Genomic DNA, 21,415 nt, shown 5'->3' on the forward strand with positions numbered 1-21,415 from the left:
CCTAAAAGGGGACCATTTCAATTAATAACATGGGCTACTACTGAAATATGATCAAACTAAAAAGCTTCTGATAAGAAAAGGGTGGAAGAATTTTATTATTCACTGGTGCTGCCTATTTGATAGCAGTAAGGGGGCAGAGAAACGGAAAGAGGTGAATTCTGAGCCCTGCTGTGGTAAGTAACTAACAGAAAGTCAAAGGTGCGCCGCCCCCACCGCTCATGAGCCCAGGAGTTAGGGTATGTAACACTGAAGTCGGCATGTAGGATCCTAAAGTTGACTAGGCCACTTCCTCCACCCTCACTGCAATAGCTGCCTGGACCAGTCACATAGAGTGGATTCTCCTGACACCCCAGGGTTAAGCAGGTAAGAAGTGGTGAGGTTTTGCTTCACAGGTTATATTCCTCCTTCTATTGTTTATAATACATAAATAACTGAAGGGTAACCGGGTTCGGTCTCACCTTTCCAGTGACCCATCAAGTAACCCTGTCTTTTAGCTGTTAACTCACACTCTGTGCATGCTCTCCTTGTAAAATCTAAGCAAACTGGCCTAAGAGAGATTTGAACCATAATCCCAAGCAATTGCTTTTGATATTCTAAACTTGTCTCTCACCTTCAATCCATACACATAGCAGGGACCACGCTCTTAAAAATGCCTTACACACAGGAACATTCTTACTCCTTGGAGAAACGCAGAAAGGGCAATAAATGTGTGAGCTACTAAAGATCTGATGACCCTAAGCAAATGTCAGAGGTAATACTGGTAATGTGCATTGCCCCTTGCTGAAGCTGCTGAGTCTCTAGACTACTAACTGTTTGCAAGGCTGTACTGGGCTGGGCAGGACAGTGGTAGTATTCACACTTGCCTGGTGTGGTGTACGTTGCCACGATTCTCGGGGAATTAATAAGCTGCTGTTTGGTTAAGAAGAACCCAGCAGGCTGATTTTAAGAAATATAGTTCAAGACAAAAGCCAGCCTAAAAAGAACTCCGTGTTACCCGGTTACGCTAATGCTCCCTGGGCTGGATAGAAGAGGTTCTTCTATTGGATTCCACTCTAATATTGACTATCACACACATCAAGTTAGCAAACCCAATCTGTTAGGTTTCACCACGAAAACCTGAAAAGCCTCTCAGCAGTCATAGTACTGACCCCTTTCCATGGTGCCATGCCCTGCAGCACCCCCTGCTGGGAGAGGCCGGGACTGGCATATAGGTGGGAGCTCCCCCGCAGCCAGGCCTCCTGCTCCTGCCATGTGACGAGCCCAGCTGTCAAACTCCGAAGTTTCCATGAGTTCCCAGTCAAAGTCTGTGAGTGGGTCTGTTGCCACAGTCTGGGATAGATTTGCCAATGCAAAAGGCCACACTCCTGCCAACAGCTACCACACGAGCAGGTTCCCCTCATTCTGTCCGTGTGCACTGGGCAGAGGAGAGCGTCAGACTGGGCATGCCCCCACCCGTGACTAGGGGAGGAAGCGGGGAATGTACTCACATATTCTGTCTCGGCCTTGGAGTCGTAGTATTCGATATCCTCCTCCTGCAGAGAAAAGGGGAAAGCTCTGGTTAGCGATGTGTCCCACACTGCCCCCAGTGCTCCCAGGAGCTGCGCGTTCCCCTTGCTTACTGGGAACAAAGCACCGAGCAGGAGGAGATTGCCACAGGAAAGACAGGAGCTTTAAAATAAACTCTGTGCTTGGGCTGTTCATCAGACAGGGCCAGCTTCCCATCCTCCTCCCCTTCGCATTTTATTTCTTCCCAGTTCTAAGAATCTGTGTTAACTGTAGCACTTGCTTCCCCATCTCCATCTGGGGGACCTCAAAGTGGAGGAGATGCCCACCACCTATCCTCCTGCCTCACCATGACAACCACAGTGACACCTCAGGGCACCATCACAATGGGGCTGAGATGTCACCCCTCACCAGCTCTCCTGCCTGACCTGTCCAACCTCGGTGACATCACAGGGGAGAAGGTGACCTCACAGTGCCTTGTCCAAAGCACATGAATGGGCACATGCAGAAATCCTTGGGAGCAATCTAAAGCGTGTGTCTTGTCGGAGGTCAGACTGGAGGATCACAATGCTCTGTTGTCAGAGGTGGGCACGGTGGTGTTGGGGGAAGCGTGGAAATGGCATAAGCCCCTCCTGCCCCCCGCCCCCAGCAGAAGCAAACGAACAACCTGAAAAATAAAAAAGCTGCTTCATTGTCCCCTTGCAGAAATCCGTGTAATTAATTTGGGGTATTTAGAAACCATTTATGCAGGCTGGTCTGCTCCGATTCCACGTCCCGCATGCTAGGACGTGAGGTAGCTGATACAATTCATAAAGAGAGAGGCAATTCAGAGAGCAGCAATGCTGTCAAAATAGAACTTTCTATTCCATCCAAAGGGGTAATTAAAGGGCACTGGGAGGCTCTATTCTGGAGGCAGGAATACGGCAGCAGCGGCAGCGTGTGCTGGTTAACATGGCTGCCATTCAATCAGCGGCTGCACAAAGACAGCGTTCTCTCCCGGAGCCGTGTCAGAGCAGATGGAGTTTTATTATTATTCCTATTATTATTTCAAGGGAAAAATGATCCATGCTGAGAAGAGCTGCTCAGGCACGGAACCTGCAAGATCTCAGTTCGTCTTCCACAGCCCATGGCTGCCTGGCACGGGCCTGGCTCAGCACACAGGCTCAGGACATGCCTGTAGCTGGGCATAGAGGTGAGCGGACCTGGCTGAAGGGGTCATCTCCCAGCTGGGTGTTCCGTGAGCTGGGGAGCTGGAGGCAAGAACCAGTTTGGGGGACAACTGTCTGCAGCTGGTGCAGGAGTTCGGGAGTGAGAGCTGTGAAGCCCCACAAAACAGTCCCTGTGCCGTGAGCCTCTCCCTCTTCCCCGAGTCTCTGACCGGCAGCGAGAGGGGCGGGGGTCGAACAAGCAGGAGAAAGTGGTTGGATAGGTGCATGGCAAGAAAGTCTGCCCTGATGGCCAGAAAGAAGAGATGGTAACTGGTACATGGGCCTAGATTCATGGTGCCCCCTGTGTCTCTTCCAGGGTTTGCCAGGAGCTGTGGCAGAGACCCAGGAGTCCAGGAACTGGAGCTCTGAGCTGAGGGAATGAGCCTTGGCAGCCCCCTGGTCCCATAAGCCTGCACTGCGTGGCCTGTAAGGACAAGGCAGAGCACCAAGGGGAGGAGCCTCTCATCAGTGATGGTGGAGCACTGGGCCATGGCTGCTGCTGAAGGAGAGTGCGTGTAGCTGGAGTGATCTCTGGGTGGATTCCTGCCTCCCCATGGCAGGAGAGAGAAGCTGAGCAAGTACCTCAATGAGAGCTAGTTGGGGTGCATCAGCACGAGCTGCACCACATCCTGTGACTGCAGCATAGAGGGACCCTTAGAATGAACTGCACCTACTCGGCTCCAGAATCTCTTCTCCTGTCCCTCTCCCCTCCAGCCAGGCTGAGCTCTCCATGGCTGCACACCACCGCCACAACCAACTCCTGTCTTCCCAAAACCTGTCCCTGTGCTGCACACCAAAGCCACTTGGCTTCCCACCTGAGACGCAGGACCCTTAGGGCACAGACTATCCCAGCCAGATCAGTCACCAGCACCTGTTACATATCACCCGTAGCTATTTCCTTTCGAGAAGTGGATTTCGTCATCGGCCAAGAGTTTGCATCTGGTGAGTTAATTCAGCTGCCCATGACGCAGCCATTATTACCACTGTCAGGTTGATCTCTCACAAGGCACGTACACAAGGAGCAGAGAGATACGAGCTCTTCTTTGGCGTTATCGTGAAATTAAAACCTGCTCTACTTCAGCACTTTCCTGTTTCTTCACGGGATTGTGGAGACCCAAGCTGACATCATCCTCAAGCTTAAGAGACCTGGGCCAATTATACAGGCCTTGAGTGGCGGAACAATCAATGGGGAGCTGTCTGGCAGCTGGTCAGAAAGGAATGCAACATGCCAGGCACAGGCTAATCTTTGACACTCATCATCAGAGGCATCTTCTTCTGCACAGGTCAGAGAGTGTTCGGAGTCAGCAGATGCTTCCCGCAACGGTTCCCCAATACACTGGAGTCAATCTAGCCAAAGCCAAGAGCTCTGCAGAGACGACTGGGTTTGAATCACACAGTGCCCATGCTCGAAAGGCCAGAGGCAGCAGAAAGCTCATGGAGCTGGGATCCCCCTCATGGGGCTCAGGAAAGGGGCAAGGAAAGACGTGTGGGGGCAGGGAGGGAAGCACACGCAGCTTCTCCAACACACCACTCATAACTCACTCTCTCAGCCTGCCGCACCCTGAGAGTGATGTGCTGACAAAGCCACATGAGGACAGGGAAGGAAGGGTTAATGATCCGTCTGGGAGATGGGCTCTGAAACTGGCTCTGTACATACAGCTCCTGAGGTCCTGGTCCATGAACAGGACTCCTAGGCACTAATGTAACACAAACTATAAATAATGTCATCCCAGACACATCCAGCAGAGAGAGCCCTGGAGACAGGACCATGGGTCCGGAGTTTGCAATAATGACTGCCTACTCCCCTAAACCTGCATACGGAGGGGTCTGATTTTCAAAAGGGCTGAGTACCCTGCAGTTCCTGCTGTCTCTGGTGAAAGCGTCAGGTACTCAGCCCTTCTAAGAACCAAGCCACTTATGTCTAGGTTTGGGTTTTATCTGCCACCAATCACCCTACTAATAGTCTAGGCCCCTTCCACATAAAATACAGGACAGCCTCAGAGTTACTAGCTGACCAGCCAGGCACACCCCACACTTAGACTCAGAAGTGCGCAATCAGGCAGTACAGATGAAAGAAAAAAGAAACAAATACAGCAAAGAGCTGTGATAAACACAAGCTACGAAAAATATAAAGGGAGAGTTAAAATATCAGATCAGCTAAGGTAAGGAACCTGTTCCTGTGCATGTTTCTTTGCAAGCAGGGTGGTTAAAAGCAGAATTTTTCTTCTCTAAAGTTTCAAAGCTGTCTGACGTCACTGTTCGACTGTAAACATTTGACCGAACAGTTTTTTTCAGTCATGGGGAACAATCTCCATTCCCGAGGTCTTTGTAACTTTGAAGTCCTACTGTCAAGAGCAGAAGTGAAAGCCCCAGTGGCCTTCACAGTTTCTTGACCTTGCTCCCTTTTCAGGGCCATAGCTCTTCTTGGGGGGACTTTTCTCTGTTTTGGCAGAAAGACTTTAGCGAAGAGAAGCGTTTCACAGAATCTCCCCCAGACTCTTAGATTCTGGCTTCAGCCAGGGAATTTGTTCCATTGCTGGATCCCACCTAGACCAAGAATGTCTGCATGTGGTCTTCAGAACATGATGAGAGACAGCCCCTTTGGAAAAAAGGCTCGTCACTGATTTCTGGGGGTGCCCCATAAAATGGAAGCAATGGTGGGGAAGCCTTGTCCACTTAATTTACCTAACCTGCATGAGCTGAGAATAAATCCTTCTCTCCCCACGGAATATTTTCCAGCGCTTTGCCCAGTCTAGTTTAAAGCATCTCTGGAGGTGGAGTAAGTGCTGGTGATAAGAAGTTCCTTTGCCTGATCTGGGCAAGAAGAAATGCAGAACCACCGCTGCCTTCCTAATTGCTGAAAAATAGCTTCAGATAGCGTAGAATGAGACCTTTGGATGCTAACAAAGCCAAGCTCGGCTTTGGGCTCAAAGACCTCCAATTCCAACTTCATGGGCTCTTTCAGAACGAATGGTTTCTCATGGATCATTTTTCCTTGGCTCAGTAACACAGCCTGGGGTGTCTCCTATGGGGAGCTCTGGAGGGTTGGAATGCCCTCTCCCAAGTCATGCCCCCTACAAAAAGAAGCACCTTTCTCTCCCTTCCCTTGTTATTAAACACCTCCCCCGCTCTCCTGCTTCCCACCAGCAGCGGCAATGGCATGCCCTTCCCATACTTTGAGCACCACTGGGGGGTGCTGAATGCCAGAGTCAGAGCTGTGCCTCTCCTGATCTAATTCTCTGTGCTGGAGAAGTGGATTATTTCCCCGGTGTTTCTAAGACGAAGGATTACAGCATGTTTAATGCAGCCTGAATTTTGGGGCCCAGATCCACAGTGCGAGGGTTCATTTCTTCTTATTTATGACACACTGTTTTCCAATTTCTTCCCCCGCCAGATGTCTCAGAACATCTCCTGGGGAACCACTCGTGCATCTTATGGAAGCAGCCTGCCGACATCCCTGCCTTGTGCGATGGAAACACGGCCCCCTCTCAAAATCTTGAGCTACACCTTAATATTTCCTTGATTGTCTGGGGTGTCATAATCTCCTATTGACCGCCCACAGGCCTTTTGTGATGTGCTAATCCCTTGGCAATTGGAAGCTGCACAATGCAGCCTCGCCACAAGACCTGATCTAAAGAGGCTGTAAAAATCCTGGCATCAGGTAGTAAACAACATTGGGAAAGGGGTGCAAATGACCAGGTGCTCCCCCAGCCTGGCGTGAAACTACAGGACCCGTCCATTTGCATAGGAAATACTGATTGGTGGGCGCACACACATGCCCCCTTGCAAAAATACATAGCTGTTAAAAAAGGTCAATCGCTTATAGCAACAGGAAGAGCCTATAAGCTTTCACTCACATCCTTTGGTAGACTGGCATTTGCTAGAACACCAGCCAAATCAACCCTCAAAGATCCAGAGCTGAACACCTGCAGATACTCTAATAATGGCTGGAAACTCGTATGGTCACGATGTCCCTGATTTTACTGATTCTAGCTTTCTGCTTGGGATGGAGGGGGCCCTAATTCACTTCTGGCCCTCTTGGCCCACCTCAGAGGTGCAATCAATGTGTGTGTGTGTGTGTGTGTTAGAGTCAGGCTGGATGTGTATGCTATAGCCTGAACAGCTCACAATGGCTAAGGATGACCCCCTGCTGTCTGTAACCTAAGGTGGCAGGTAACACCTCTGTCCCTGAACAAAGAGCAGGGAGGAGCCGAGCCGGTTTTTGAATGGGAGGTGGCAGCTGGAAGCTGCGGGGGAGAGTGGGAAGGCAGCTAGGCTGTGCTGAGGGGAGGCTAGACCCAGCTGGGGCACCCCTTGGGCTCCTCTCTCAAGATGGATTGGAATGACTGAGTGGAACACAGGATCTGGTCCAAGAGGTAACTATTACAGGACTGCTTGGAAATAGTGACCATAACATAATAACATTTAATACTCCTGTGTTGGGAAGAACACCACAAGAGTCCAACACTCTGGTATTTAATTTCAAAAAGGGGAATTACACAAAAATGAGGAGGTTAGTCAAGCAGAAATTAAAAGGTAGAGTAACTAGAGTAAAATCCCTGCAAGCTGCGTGGAAACTTTTCAAAGGTCCAACTTAAATGTATACCCCAAATTAAAAAACACAGTAAGAGACCTAAAAAAGAGCCACCATGGCTTAACAACCATGTAAAAGAGGCAGTGAGAGATAAAAAGGCATCTTTTAAAAAGTGGAAGTCAAATCCTAGTGAGGAAAATAGGAAGGAACATAAACACTGCCAAACTAAATGTAAAAATGTAATAAGAAAAACCAAAAAAGATTTTGAGGAACAGTTAGCCATAAATTCAAAAAAGAATAGTAAAATGTTTTTTAAGTACATTAGAAGCAGGAAGCCTGCTAAAAAAGCAGTGGGGCCCCTGGACAATAGAGACATAAAAGGAGCAATCAAGGAAGATAATGCCATTGCGGAAAAACTAAATGATTTCTTTGCTTCAGTCTTCGCAGCTGAGGATGTTCGAGAGATTCCCAAATCTGAGCCGTCCTTTATGGGTGACAAATCTGAGGAACTGTCCCAGATTGAAGTATCATTAGAGGAGGTTTTGGAACTAATTGATAGGCTAAACAGTCACAAGTCTCTGGGACCGGCTGGTACTCACCCAAGGGTTCTGAAAGAACTCAAATGTGAAATTGTGGAACTATTAATGGTGGTTTGTAACCTATTCTTTAAATCAGCTTTGGTACCCAATGATTGGAAGACAGCTAATATAACACCAATATTTAAAAAGGGCTCTAAAGGAGACCCTAGCAATTATAGACTGGTAAGTCTAACGTCAGTACTGGGCAAATTAGTAGAAACAACAGTAAAGAATAAAATTGTCAGACACGTAGAGGAACATGATTTGTTGAGCAAAGGTCAACATGGTTTCTGTAAAGGGAAGTCGTGTCTTACTAATCTATTAGAGTTCTTTGAACGGGTTAACAAGCATGTGGACAGGGGGGATCCAGTAGACATAGTTATACTTAGATTTCCAGAAAGCCTTTGACATGGTCCCTCACCAAAGGCTCTTATGTAAATTAGGTGGTCATGGCATAGGAGGAAAGATTCTTTCATGGATTGGGAACTGGTTAAAAGACAGGAAACGAAGTGTAGGAATAAATGGTAAATTTTCACAATGGAAGGGGGTAACTAGTGGTGTTCCCCAAGGGTCAGTCCTGGGACCGATCCTGTTCAACTTATTCATCAATGATCTAGAGAAAGGGGTAAAGAGTGAGATGGCAAAGTTTGCAGATGACTCCAAACTGTTCAAGATAGTCAAAACCAAAGCAGACTGTGAAGAACTTCAAAAAGATCTCAGCAAACTGAGTGATTGGGCAGCAAAATGGCAAATGACATTTAATGTGGGTAAGTGTAAGGTAATGCACATTGGGAAAAATAACCCCAATTATACATATAATATGATGGGGGCAAATTTAGCTACAACAGATCAGGAAAGGGATCTTGGAATTATAGTGGATAGTTCTCTGAAAACATCCACGCAGTGTGCAGCGGCAGTTAGTAAAGCAAATAGGATGTTAGGAATAATTAAAAAAGGGATAGAAAATAAGACAAAGAATATCATACTTCCCCTATATAAAACTATGGTACGCCCACATCTTGAGTACTGCCTGCAGATGTGGTCTCCTCACCTCAAAAAAGATATATTGGCGTTAGAAAAGGTTCAGAAAAGGGCAACTAGAATGATTAAGGGTTTGGAACGGGTCCCATATGAGGAGAGGCTAGAGAGACTGGGACATTTCAGTCTAGAAAAGAGGAGACTGAGGGGCGATATGATAGAGGTATATAAAATCATGAATGGTGTGGAGAAAGTGAATATTGGAAAGTTATTTACTTGTTCCCATAATATAAGAACTTGAGGACACCAAATGAAATTAATGGGTAGCAGGTTCAAAACTAATAAAAGAAAGTTTTTCTTCACACAGCGCACAGTCAACCTGTGGAACTCCTTACCAGAGGACGCTGTGAAGGCCAGGACTCTGTAACAGAGTTTAAAAAAGAGCTCGATAAATATTTGGAGGTCAGGTCCATAGATGGCTATGAGCAAGGGGTAAGGTATGGTGCCCCTAGCCTTTTGTCGAAGGCGGGAGATGGATGGCAGGAGACAAATCGCTTGATCATTGTCTTTGGTTCACCTCCTCTGGGGCACCTGGCACTGGCCACTGTCGGAAGACAGGATACTGGGCTAGATGGACTTTTGGTCTGACCTAGTATGGCCGTTCTTATGTTCTTATGACTGTCTCTGCCGGCTGTAGTGACACCTCTGCACTGCGCTGTGTCTCTGCTGATGAATAAACGTCCTGCTCTACCTGCTGAGTGAGAGTCACTGCTGGCTGTGGTTTGGCTGCAGTGCTTGGGGACCCCTGAGCCCCAGCACAGTGTACAAGGGAAGAAGGCCAACGAGATGCTGCACTGTGCACTCATATACTTAAATCTGTAGTGAATGTGCCACTTTATGCCGTGAGCACGGGGCCTTGCCATGAAAGGCTGGAACCTAACGAGGCCCCTGCAGTTAGTCAGTTCCTGACTTTCCAGGGCTTAGCCCAGTGGGAGAAAGAGACCAGCACCTCTCCTGAGCCCTGTTCACTGCGACATGATTGATGCCATCCAGTGACAACCTGGGGTGCAGGACCGGGAGTCACTCCGGGGGGTCTGTGACTGAGATGCCCCCTTGTGAAGATTCCACAGCCCAGGAGACCCACTAGGGCCATCCACATTTCACAGCTGGCCCTGCTGGCCTGATGACTCTGCGCTGCTGTTGCGTGCCTGCTGCATTTAATGCATGCTCTTCCGTCTGCTCCCTTGCTGTGCTGGCTCTTCCTGCTCAGATGCCCCGCCATGCTGGACCTGACGTCCCTGTGGCAGGCCCCTCGCCCTCCCAGGGCTTCCCAGCAGTCCACCAGGAAGCGGAGATGAAAGGCACATATCTCCACCTGTTTAAGCTGAAGGCAACAGACTCCTTGGGTGCCTCAGTGCTACTTTTAGCTTCGCTGCCACACGTGATCAATTTAGCTCCGCATGGGCCTCGCCTGTCACTGCAATGGAAGAGAATGACAAACAGCAGCCTCGCTGGCATCTGGGGCATCTGCTGCTAATTACACAGGTGTACGTCAGAGCCGCATGCTGAGCAAGGAAGGAGCCCAGCAAGGAGCCAGCCCAAGGGGAGCGGAGGGGGAAATCTGGCAAGAATACCTCTTCAAAACAAGCCTGTGCCTCTGACCTCAGCTGGCATTAGCGTACCCAGAGCAGCACTTCCACGGACATAGTCCTGGTGGGAAGGAGGTCACCTTTCCAAAACCAGGGCCCTCACTGGTCTTCTGTTGACTTCTGAGCAGAGGCCAAACATCACACAGGCTCTTAAGAGTGAAATATCCTCATTAACACAACACCTTCTGAACCGTGGCAAAGCCTTGGGCACGTGCACAGAGCCAGCAGGAGTCAGGGACAAGGTTCCAGCATGGGCAGGTCCCTGTCTGGGCTACGGACCACAGCGGTGTTGTGATCGGGGTGGAGGGTGGCCTGGCTGCATGGCAGTGGTGCACTCATTTGTGTGGATGGGTGCTGAGTTGAGCAGGAGAACACGGGGTGCTGTGAAAACACCATGCCAGCTACAGCAGGAGAAATGCTCTCTCTGCCTGAAGCTGCTGCACAAGAACCGACCTGGCAGTCACAGGCCTGGGATCTCTGCAGATCTGCCATGCCCGTGCTTACAACAAGCTGGCCTGGCAGCGGAACAGAACAATGGCAGAACACTCTTGCCATCCCTTGTGGGTAGCTATCAGCACTACCGATGACAGCGCGCTGTGCACCTAATCGGTGAGATGCTTCGTTCATGCCTCCGTTCCACCAGCACGTATCTGTTTCCAAACCTCACTGGGTGATACATGCTCCGAACCGGTCCCCTGCCAGGAGCCCAGCCTGGAGAGCTCCTCTCTGTTCCCACTTCTGTTTCGTTCCTTCCATCTCCTGCCCGCTCCCACCCCGCAGGTCCCATTCCCAGGCCTGCCCTCCTTGCTCTCCTGTGGCTCTTCTGCCCACTGTGTGCCGGCAGCAGCAGCAAAGGACGGGCTTCCAGGCCCTCTTGGGTTGCACTTCAGAGAACGGTACCCCAGGGATGTTCCTGTGCCTGGCCAACGGTGGGACACTGCTCTGATGTCACAGAAGCCCTGAGCTCGGCGGGGCGGGGGCGGGGGCGGGAACTGCTGCTGACTCCACCGCAGCCAACGGCAGCAAGCAGCAGTGCATGGCGTGGCGCGGTGGATCCTGCCACCGGCGGGAAGCGGGAAGGTGCTAACTGTCTGGGAGGAGGAGGTGCTGCAGCTGCAGGTGGCTTACTCACAGGGTGCGCTGTCGCTGCCGTTCCCAGTATGGCTGCACTGTAACCCTGGGGTGGGACAAACCCAGCTCCTGGAGCAGCCAAGGCGAGCAGCGTATATCTCACCCAGCCCCAGGTCCTGGTTAATTACTTGCCGAGCTGACTCACTGCCCTGGGACCCAAGCTAGCCAGGGGAACGTTAGCGTGGGTACAGCTGCTTAAGCTGAGATCGCATCCTTGACTGTGGTGTAGACGTACTCCTGCCCATGAAGGGCATCTGCCAACCCTGCTTTTCTCAGCCCCCCTCCTTTATTTAACTAGCTGTGTTTCTGTTCCCTCTTCCACCCTGCACCAAGGGGCGCTGCCCTTGCCCATGGCTTCTCCCTCTGCCCTGCCTCTCCAGTGCACGGTATGAATGGTTCTGACAACAGCTATAAGGCCCAGCAGACGGCTATGGAACACAGGCCCTTGTCCACCGCTGCCGATCCAGAGCACCACACTTCCTGGCTCCCATTCAACAGCACGTCTCCTGGTGCACGGGAGCTCTGCAAGAGGGCATCTGAGCTATGGACAAGGAACAAGGGAATGGGAGTCAGTCAGCACTGGTCGCGGTCTCTCTACACCAGAGTGACACAGGCTGGCACCCAGGGCTGCCCAGGAGCTAGCCTGGCGTGCCGGCAGGGGCTGGGGCTAGGCAGCAGATGTCAGCATCACCCACTGCACATCAGTCTCAGCGATTCTCATTAGTGCGATAAGTGAAAAACCTGAAGTGGGGAGAGAACTGACACAGCATCTTCCAATTTCTGCTACTAAAGAGCCTAGTCATTAAGGGAATGTACTTATTAATTATCTGTGATTTGTTGTGAAAGGCTAAGGGGTTCGCAAAAACAAGGACAGGGAAAAAATTAATTTCTATTCCATTCCTTTCCCAGCTCCTTCCCCGCATGCCTCTTGGCCCCCACGCAGCTCTGCCCCTTTCCAGAGCTGCCCCAGTTCGCGGCCATCTGCACTTCATAATTAACCCAACCCCCCGGAGACCCGTAACACAAACGAGCTAATTTCATGTTTAATGATCTTTAATCAGAAGTGAGTGTGACTAACAACAGTCATCCAGAAGGTGCTTTGTTGTTCGCTTTATCTCCCTTCGGCTCCTCTGAAAGCTAAATTCGCCTTTGACACGTGCCGGCCCAGCTCCGGAGGAGATGATATAAGAGGCAGTGCAGGGCACCACAGCTCAGCGAGATGAGCAAAACCCAACACAAAGTGCTCTCTGTCTCCGGGGCCAATGTGTGGATGTACCAGCAGCCAGAAGGGGGTGGCTTGTCCCACCCTCTGGGTGGGTGGGACAGCTTTTCGGCTGTTTCTGGAGACCATCAGTGGCTCTGGTTGGAGCCAGTGTCACCTCCACGTAAGGGCCTAAGGCCTCAGCCCCACAACACAACAGAAGGTGTTAGGGGAAGGGGGTTCTCAGACCAGGGGTGCTGGAATGATTTGTGTGGGGGGTTGCGTTCAGGTTGGAGGGTGTGGCAGCATTCTCCTGCCCACACCTAAATTCCAGCTCCTTGGTCTCAGACACGGCAGAAGAAATGGCACAATATTCTGTTGGCTTCTCTGAGAACTGGCATGTGATCACATACTGAAAGGCTGCACTGTAGGCTGGCAGTCAGCCAGCCTTGGCATGAGTCTGAACCACCCGTGGAAACGTGATCCACTGCTGTATGTCACTGCTCTCCGGGCTCAACCCCACGACCAGCAAAGCAAACATCAGCCCACTCCAAAACAAACCATTCCCTGGTGCTAGATCAGCCTTTGAAACCCATCAGACCAGTCACTGGGAAGAGCTGCGCTGACGCAAGATCAGGCCCAACGGCCAGAGATCCCCTCTGGGAACTGACGTAGGAGCAGTACATTAAAACTCTCTTGTGAAACGAAGCCAGCAGAACACCTCGACAGCAGCGAGGGTGCTGGCGTGCTGAGACCCTGCCTGTCACACCGCCCAGTGGCTCCTTCCAAGTACTCTCTGGCTACGTCTACATGTGAAGCCTACATCGAAATAGCTTATTTCGATGTTGCGACATCGAAATAGGCTATTTCGATGAATAACGTCTACACGTCCTCCAGGGCCGGCAACGTCGATGTTCAACTTCGACGTTGCGCAGCCCGACATCGAAATAGGCGCAGCGAGGGAACGTCTACACGTCAAAGTAGCACACATCGAAATAGGGATGCCAGGCACAGCTGCAGACAGGGTCAACGGGCGGACTAGCGCTTCCGGGGCAACAGCTAGCCTCTCCCTTAAAGGGCCCCTCCCACATACACTCAGCCTGCACAGCACGCAGTCTGAGGAGCCATAGGCACACAGACCCCGGGCGCCGCAGTCATGGACCCCCAGCAGCAGCAGCAGCAGCAGCAGCAGCAGCTAGAGGTCCACCCAGCCCTCCCGGCAGGAGCAGGGCTCGCCCTGATCCATGCCATGTGGAAGGCAGCTGAGCACCTCCTTGCCCCAGGGGAGGACATGCCCCCAGGGAAGCAGGGCTCAGCCCCTCCCCCTGCAGCACCCCGCTCCACCCCCCGCCTCACACGCCGGCGGCTGTGGAGCTACCCCACCAGCACCGACTGGTGGGAGCGGCTGGTGCTTGGGGAGTGGGACGATGACCACTGGCTCAGGAACTTCAGGATGAGCCGGCAGACATTCCTGGAGCTGTGCCAGTGGCTCACCCCCGCACTCAGGCACCGGGACACTGCCATGCGGCGTGCCCTCCCTGTGGAGAAACGGGTCGGCATCGCTGTCTGGAAGCTGGCCACTCCAGACAGCTACCGATCCGTGGGCCAGCAGTTTGGTGTCGGAAAGGCCACCGTCGGGGCTGTCTTCATGGAGGTAAGAGAACCCATGGGGGGAGGCCAGGCCAGGGCAGGGGGGCCAGGGCAGAGCAGGGCAGGGGGGCCAGGGCAGGGCAGGCCAGGGGGGCCAGGGCAGGGCAGGGGGGCCAGGGCAGAGCAGGGCAGGGGGGCCAGGGCAGGGCAGGGGGGCCAGGGCAGGGCAGGCCAGGGCAGGGCAGGCCAGGGGGGCCAGGGCAGGGCAGGCCAGGGCAGGGGGGCCAGGGCAGGGCAGGCCAGGGCAGGGCAGGCCAGGGCAGGGCAGGGCAGGGCAGGGCAGGCCAGGGCAGGGCAGGGCCACGCACACCCTGCTCACCCCTCATTGGGGCTGTCCCATGTGCTTTCCCTGCAGGTCGTGCGTGCCATCAACGCCATGCTCCTGCACAGGCTCGTGAGGCTGGGGGACCCACATGCCACCGTCGCCGCCTTTGCCACCCTGGGCTTCCCCAACTGCTTCGGGGCTCTGGATGGGACTCACACCCCATCCGCGCCCCGCATCACAGTGGAAGACGATACCTCAATCGGAAGGGCTACCATTCAGTCGTCCTGCAGGCCTTGGTGGACAGCCGGGGACGTTTCCAGGACATTTACGTGGGCTGGCCTGGCAGCACCCACGACGCCCGGGTTTTTCGGAACTCGGGCCTGTGCCGCCGGCTGGAGGCGGGGACCTACATCCCCCAGCGGGAGATCCCTCTGGGGGACACCACCATGCCCCTCTGCGTCATTGCAGATGCGGCATACCCCCTCCGGCCGTGGCTCATGCACCCCTACATGGGCCACCCCTCCGCTAGCCAGGAGCGCTTCAACGAGCGCCTGAACCGTGCGCGCCAGGTGGTGGAGCGCTCATTTGGCCGCCTCAAGGGACGCTGGCGATGTCTCCTGACCCGCCTGGATGCGGGCCCCAACAACATCCCCCAGATTGTGGGTGCCTGCTGCGCCCTGCACAACCTCGTGGAGAGCAAGGGGGAGACCCTTCTGCAGGGCTGGGCCGCGGAGGCCGGCAGGGCACACGTCCAGCCACCTGCTGCCCCCAGTCGGCAGGTGGACCCCGAGGGGACCCGGGTCCGGGAGGCCCTGCGGGCCCACTTCGACCAACAGGCCGCGGGGTGAACTCTGCCCAGGCCCCCTACTGCCTGCCCCTTCCTCCCCCACACTCCTGCCCCAACGCCCACACCATGGAGCACCCCACCGCCCCCCCCCCCACTTGTCCTGGACAAATGACAGCACGAACTTGTGGCTGAACGTAAACTTTTTTTTTGTCTTTCAGAACCTTTTGTTTTTTGTATGTAAATAAATAAATATGTGAAACACAAACCAAAAAGTAGGGACAAACGTTCAACAAAAGCAAGATGTGCACAAATAAAACAATACAACAACAAAGCAAACAAGTGTGCGCCATCAACAAAAAAGAAAACCAGGGAGGAGAACGGGGAGAACTATTTACATGGGGGGGACGGGGCAAATGGGGGCACCAAAAAAAACCAGTCCAACTATATAAAACAAGGGGGGGCCACGTCCCGGGCCCCTCGCCCCTAGAGCCCAGCACTGGGCGTGCCCGGCCGGGAGCCCCGCCGTGCCTGCAGTATGGTCCGCGGCTGGGTGGGAGCGGGCTGGACCGGAAGGTATCGGTGCCGGCGAGTCTCAGGTGGCTCCAGGGGTCCCTCGGCGCTCTGGCCCTCGCAGGTGGGTGGTGGGGCGACGGTGGACGGCCCGGCGACGGCCGGAGCAGCTGGTGGTGGGGCTGCAGGAGCGGGCACGGCGGGCGATGGCTCGGCCGGCGCGGCATGGGGGGCCAGGTACTCAACCAGCCGGTTAAATGTCTGCATATAGGCCTCCCATGCCTCCTGGTGCCAGGCCAGCGCCCGCTCCTGCAGCTGGAGGTGCTGCTCCGAGACCTCCAGCTGCCAGCAGAGGATGGCCAGCAGCTGGGGGTCCGTTGCCGGTAGTAGGCGCGGGGTCTGCCGTCTTGCCCTCCGCGGGGCCGGTCGTTCCTCAGCCGAGGGGCTGCCCTGGAGCGATGGTCCCGGAGGGCTCTCCGGGACAACTGAGGCCTCGCTGGCGCTCTCTTCCGGTCCTTCGGATGGTGCAGGTGCAGGTGCAGGACACAGGAGAGGAGGGGGGAAAGAAGAATGGAGACAGGCGTTAATGTGGGCCCCGAGCCGTGGCCTCTGTCCCCCCCGCCCTGTGCTGCAGGTTCCCCATCCCCGTCCCCGGGAGATGCTGCTGTGATGGATGGGGTTCAGAGGTCCCCCTGCCCTGCACCCCATCCCCTGGTGGGAGCGACTCTCACTTCACCCCGCAGGGTCTGAGAGCAGGAGAGCTTTCTTAGGCCACAGATGGCCAGTTTCTGGCAGGAGTGACAGCACCAGCTGTCGGAAGAGACAGTCCTTCCAACCCGTCGTGGGGAGAAGACCCCAAGGGGGGCCCCTCTGGGATGCAGCTTTCCCCCTCCTCTGGCTGGCTGCCTACCAGCTCTCCCTTCCCCTAGCCTCTACCTGTGGCCCCTGCCCTCGCCCCCTAATTCCAAGCCAGCTCGGCTCCTCCCTCCTGTTTGCTCAGGGCAGAGGTGTCACCTGCCAGCTGTAGCGCCAGGATCCTCCTTTGGCCCTGGGAGCTCTTCGGCTCTTGTGGCTCATATGTAGCCTGAGTCTCCCTTTGGCACTCCCCCCACTCCATCACATGCTGCTGCTGCGGGGTGTCCCACCCCCTCCGGCCGGGGGCCCCTCAAGGTTCCGCTCCCCCCTGGCCCGGGGATGGGGCATGCCACTGTCATGCAGGGTGGGGGGGCAGGGGCTGATGGCTGCAGTGCTGTGAGGGCCATGGCCCTGGTGTCCTTGGGGCCATGGCCATGTGAGCGTGTGGGGGGCCCTGGACACATCTCTGTTACCCCCACCCCTCAAGCCCAGGGGTGTCCACCAGAGAGGGGTACCTACCTGTGGGTCCGCTCCCACGGTCCAGAGATCCCCGGAGGTCGGAGGCCCTGCTGCTGCTCCGGGATGGCAGGAGGAGGATCTGCAGGCTGGATTCTGCGGAGGAGGAGCCCCCCTCCTCCTCCTCCTCCTCCTCCTGCCGCGATGTCCCGGGGATGGCCTCCGGGGGGGGGCCCCCGGGGTGCGGGGCTTGCCTCCGGGGTGGACTCCGTCTGCAGGGCCTGCTGGGCCTCGTCAGCCGAGGTGTCAAGGGTGGCCGGAGGGGAGGAGGTGTGCCGGGAGCCCAGGATGTCCCTGAGCTCCCTGTAAAAGGGGCAAGTGACGGGGGCGGCCCCAGATCGGCTGGCCGCATCCCAGGCCCGGTCATAACCCTGCCGCAGCTCCTTCACTTTACTCCTCACATGATCCGGAGTGCGGGCAGGGTGACCCCAGGCAGCCAGGCCGTCGGCCAGCCAAGCGAACGCATCCGCGTTCCGCCTCTTGCTCCCCATTACCTGGAGCACCTCCTCCTCGCTCCAGAGCCCCAGCAGGTCCCGCAGCTCGGCCTCCGTCCAGGAGGGGCCCCGCTGCCGCTTCCCAGACTGGCTGGTCCTCTGGCTCAGCTGGCTGCCCTGGCTCCCCTTGGGGGGGGTCCCCTGGGGGCGCTGCTGGCTCGCCATTGCAGCTGTGTGGGGGGCTGAGGGTGGTGCAGGCTGCCCGCGTGTGCAGGCTGCAGCCTGCACGTTGCCTCAGCTTCCTGCAGAGTCAGGGCAGGGGAGGGGACCTTTAAGGGGCCGCTCCACGCGGCCACCAGTGAGCTGAGGGGCTGGAGAGAGCGTCTCTCAACCCCCCAGCTGATGGCCGCCATGGAGGACCCGGCAATTTCGACGTTGTGGGACGCGGATCGTCTACACGGTCCCTACTTTGACGTTGAACGTCGAAGTAGGGCGCTATTCCTATCCCCTCATGGGGTTAGCGACTTCGATGTCTCGCCGCCTAATGTCGAAGTTAACTTCGAAATAGCGCCCGACGCGTGTAGCCACGACAGGCGCTATTTCGAAGTTAGTGCCGCTACTTCGAAGTAGCGTGCACGTGTAGACACAGCTTCTGTGTCCAGCTGCTGTCTCTTGCCACACACTCAGCAGGTGTGCAGTCTGCGGTTGGGACTTTGTGTTCTGTTTTGCTACAGCACCTGGCCCGGCGGGTTCTGAAGCACACCTGGGGCTCTGAAACACTACAGCATGGCCGTCACAAAAATAACACTGATGTGATGCTTACAGAAGGCCGACGCCCCACTGCTGGGTGTGAGAACCGGGCGGGGGGAGCAAAGCCAGAGAGAGAGATTGAGACACCCGTGGCGGAGAGGACACAGAATGGCTTTCAACTCTACCGCCCAGAAAATCAGACCTTTCCCCACATGGCGAGGAAACAAAGGCCCTGGCCCTGGAAAATCAGAGAGGCGTGGCACGGGGCTGTGGAACAACAGGCCCCGACTGGGAAGAGACATGCGGTGAGGCCAGGCAGCCACTGGGCATCACACAGCGTGTGTTGTACAGCCCTCCCTGCCTCCGATGGTGACCTGCGGGCTGCGTATCTTTCCCCCGGGGCTGGCAGAGCTCCTGCAGCCTGTCAAGCCGATGCAGGTCTGGCTGAGCGGCGCCAAGCAGCAAGGCGAAGGAGTGCGAGCCTCTGCCATCCCATAGCAACAGCCCCGGGCAGCCGCCACCACAGGGGCGGTGTGAGTCTGTGGCCCGGCCGCCTGCAGTTGCCTCTGTGCCAGGGACAGCAGGCGAGCATGCTCCCCGGCCTCCAGCCCGGAAATGGGGCGGGAGAAGGCAAGGCAGACTTCTCTCTGCTCAGTACCACCAGCCATTCACAGCTGGTTTCCAGAGGCCTGACCAGGCACAAACACTCCCTGCCTGTCACCTCTCCACAGGCTGCAGGTATTCTGATGCCCAGGGAGAGCCCCCATCTGAAGGGGAAGGAGGGCAGTGAAGGGAGCTTCCTTCCTTCCCTTCTCCTGCAGCCCATACCAGACTAACCAGGAACAGTCACGTCCCCGGCACCTAGCGAGCAACTCGGCCCTGTTCGGAGCTGGGGGCTGATGATTTAGCCAGGGCAGAGGGAGAGGGACTGCCGGCCTCGGGAGCGGTAACGGACCACGGCTTCCCTGCGGCTCAGGAATGGCTGAGCACTATCACATCCATCAGCCAGAGGGAGGGTCACAGCCTGGTCCTTCTCTGCTCTCTCCCAGCCCCTGCTGAGCTGCCCTGCTGCAGGGTTGCTAGAAACAGTGGGAGCAATAATGCAGACAGGCCGGGAGCTTACCACCAGGGTTCCCTCTAACAGTCTCCATCCAGGGCTGAAATAACTTTTGTTCTGTGCACCAAGGCATGTGTGGTTGTGCACCACCCATAGACACACACGCTGCTGGTGGCGGGTGCTCTGCCAATCAGCTGGGTGGCCCCTGAATCTCTCCTAGGCGGCCACCCGAGCACTCAGCTTACAGGAAACACTGCTTAGTGCCATACCGCCCAGCGGCAGGGCTGGGTGATGGGCTGGGGAAAGCAGTGCCTCAAGACCAGAGCAAGAAGGGGAGCATTTGCCCAACAGCATTAGAGCAGGGGAGGGGAAGAGACTTATGAAGATTTTAAATTAAATATATGGAGATGCACACCACAGAGAGTTGCAAGGAACCTTGGGAGGTCATCAAGTCCACCCCCCTGACCTCTCAGCAGGACACAGGCACGACCCCTTCTTTAATCTATTTGCCCCAGATCCCTAAATGCCCCCCTCAAGGATTGAGCTCACAACGTGGGGTTTACAAGGCCAATACTTAAGCCACTGCGCTCTCCCTCGCCAGCACCCCTGACTCCCAGCCTGCTGTGCTAGGCTCTCACTCGCCCCTTGGGAGCCACAGCATGGCCTAGGCTGTCTTTGGCTGCGAGGGAAAAGGGCCATGTACTCATCAGCTCTGAGATTTCCCTGACATGACCAGCCCTTGTCAAGCTCAGCCAGAGCTGCCGAGGCGCCAAGGGACCCACTCTGAGTCACGAGGTAGCTAAGCACCACTTACAACCTTCTGCTTTGGCTGCCTACATCAGCTCCACCTGGTCCCCATGCGTGACTCTGAGCCCCTTCTCCCTGTCACACGCAGCACTCTCCTCCTTCCCCTTCGCCTCTTGACCCCCTCCCGGTGCATTTCCAAGCATTTACGTGCCCTGCCCTGGGAGACTGGCTGCAAGGGCATCGGTGCAGTGACTCCTGCAATCACCACGCTCCCACCAGCGCCACCCAGGCTGTCTGAGGCTCTGGGGCCCAACACCCCTGCCAGACGGCATTAGCTCAGCAGCCTCTCAACTGATGTAACTACTTAGACCGTAATGGCTCAGCTCAGCAGTCCCCAACACGGCCTTGCTCACTGCTTTCTCTCCTCGTGCCCACAGTGGCTCCTTCCTTCCTCCCTCCCCACAGTCCAACCTTTGCTTTCTACTCAGGCGTCCACGCCTGCTCTCACTCCTGCACCTGCTCCTAAGCAGACCCGGCCTGCTTTCCAATTAGCAGCCAGCTGCTCAGGTGGGAGTACTGCTCCCCGCCGGGGAGGCTCGGGGTTAAGTACACATTAAACAAACCATCTGATCGCTGGAGTCACTCATGCGCTGCTTGCCATGCTTAAGCTGCGAAAGTTACAGACAGGCCCCAGGGCCCAGCGGCGCCCCCGCCCCCCACCAGCCAGATGCTGCGCCAGCATCTCTCTGAAGCGGCAGCTGCCACCCTTGGGGCTGATGGAGGGGTCAGGCCTTGTGGTCCACGCTCTGGGGGGCTGGGGGACACAACTGTGCGTGTTGCACTCTTCAGGAACTTGCGGGGCATGTGTGTGTGACTGGCTTCTGGGGGAAGAGGGGCAGATATGGTCTGTCGAGCTCAGCCTGGTGGGACTGACTGGCTTTCACGACCCAGAGCATTGACATGGGGAGACACGCCTGGGGCATAGCTACTTATGGAACCATTCTCCTTTGCAGAACGCTCCAAGAGAGCCCAATGCCGGATCCACCATGGTCACGCAGGTGA

The 21,415-nt window shown here is 55.3% G+C and overlaps 1 protein-coding gene across 2 annotated transcripts in view; it reads right to left on the reverse strand.

Annotated features, from left to right (window-relative positions):
* Window positions 1-21,415, reverse strand: part of CACNA2D2 (calcium voltage-gated channel auxiliary subunit alpha2delta 2) — a 521,624-nt gene that overhangs the window by 120,420 nt on the left and 379,789 nt on the right. For both annotated transcript variants that reach the window (XM_075005174.1, XM_075005172.1), the window contains exon 5: window positions 1,488-1,532. In XM_075005174.1, coding sequence (XP_074861275.1) covers window positions 1,488-1,532 — 45 coding nt within the window. The remainder of the gene's footprint in view (window positions 1-1,487; window positions 1,533-21,415) is intronic.

The sequence above is a fragment of the Carettochelys insculpta genome, chromosome 11, assembly GCF_033958435.1.
Source record: "Carettochelys insculpta isolate YL-2023 chromosome 11, ASM3395843v1, whole genome shotgun sequence".
Classification (NCBI taxonomy): domain Eukaryota; kingdom Metazoa; phylum Chordata; order Testudines; family Carettochelyidae; genus Carettochelys; species Carettochelys insculpta.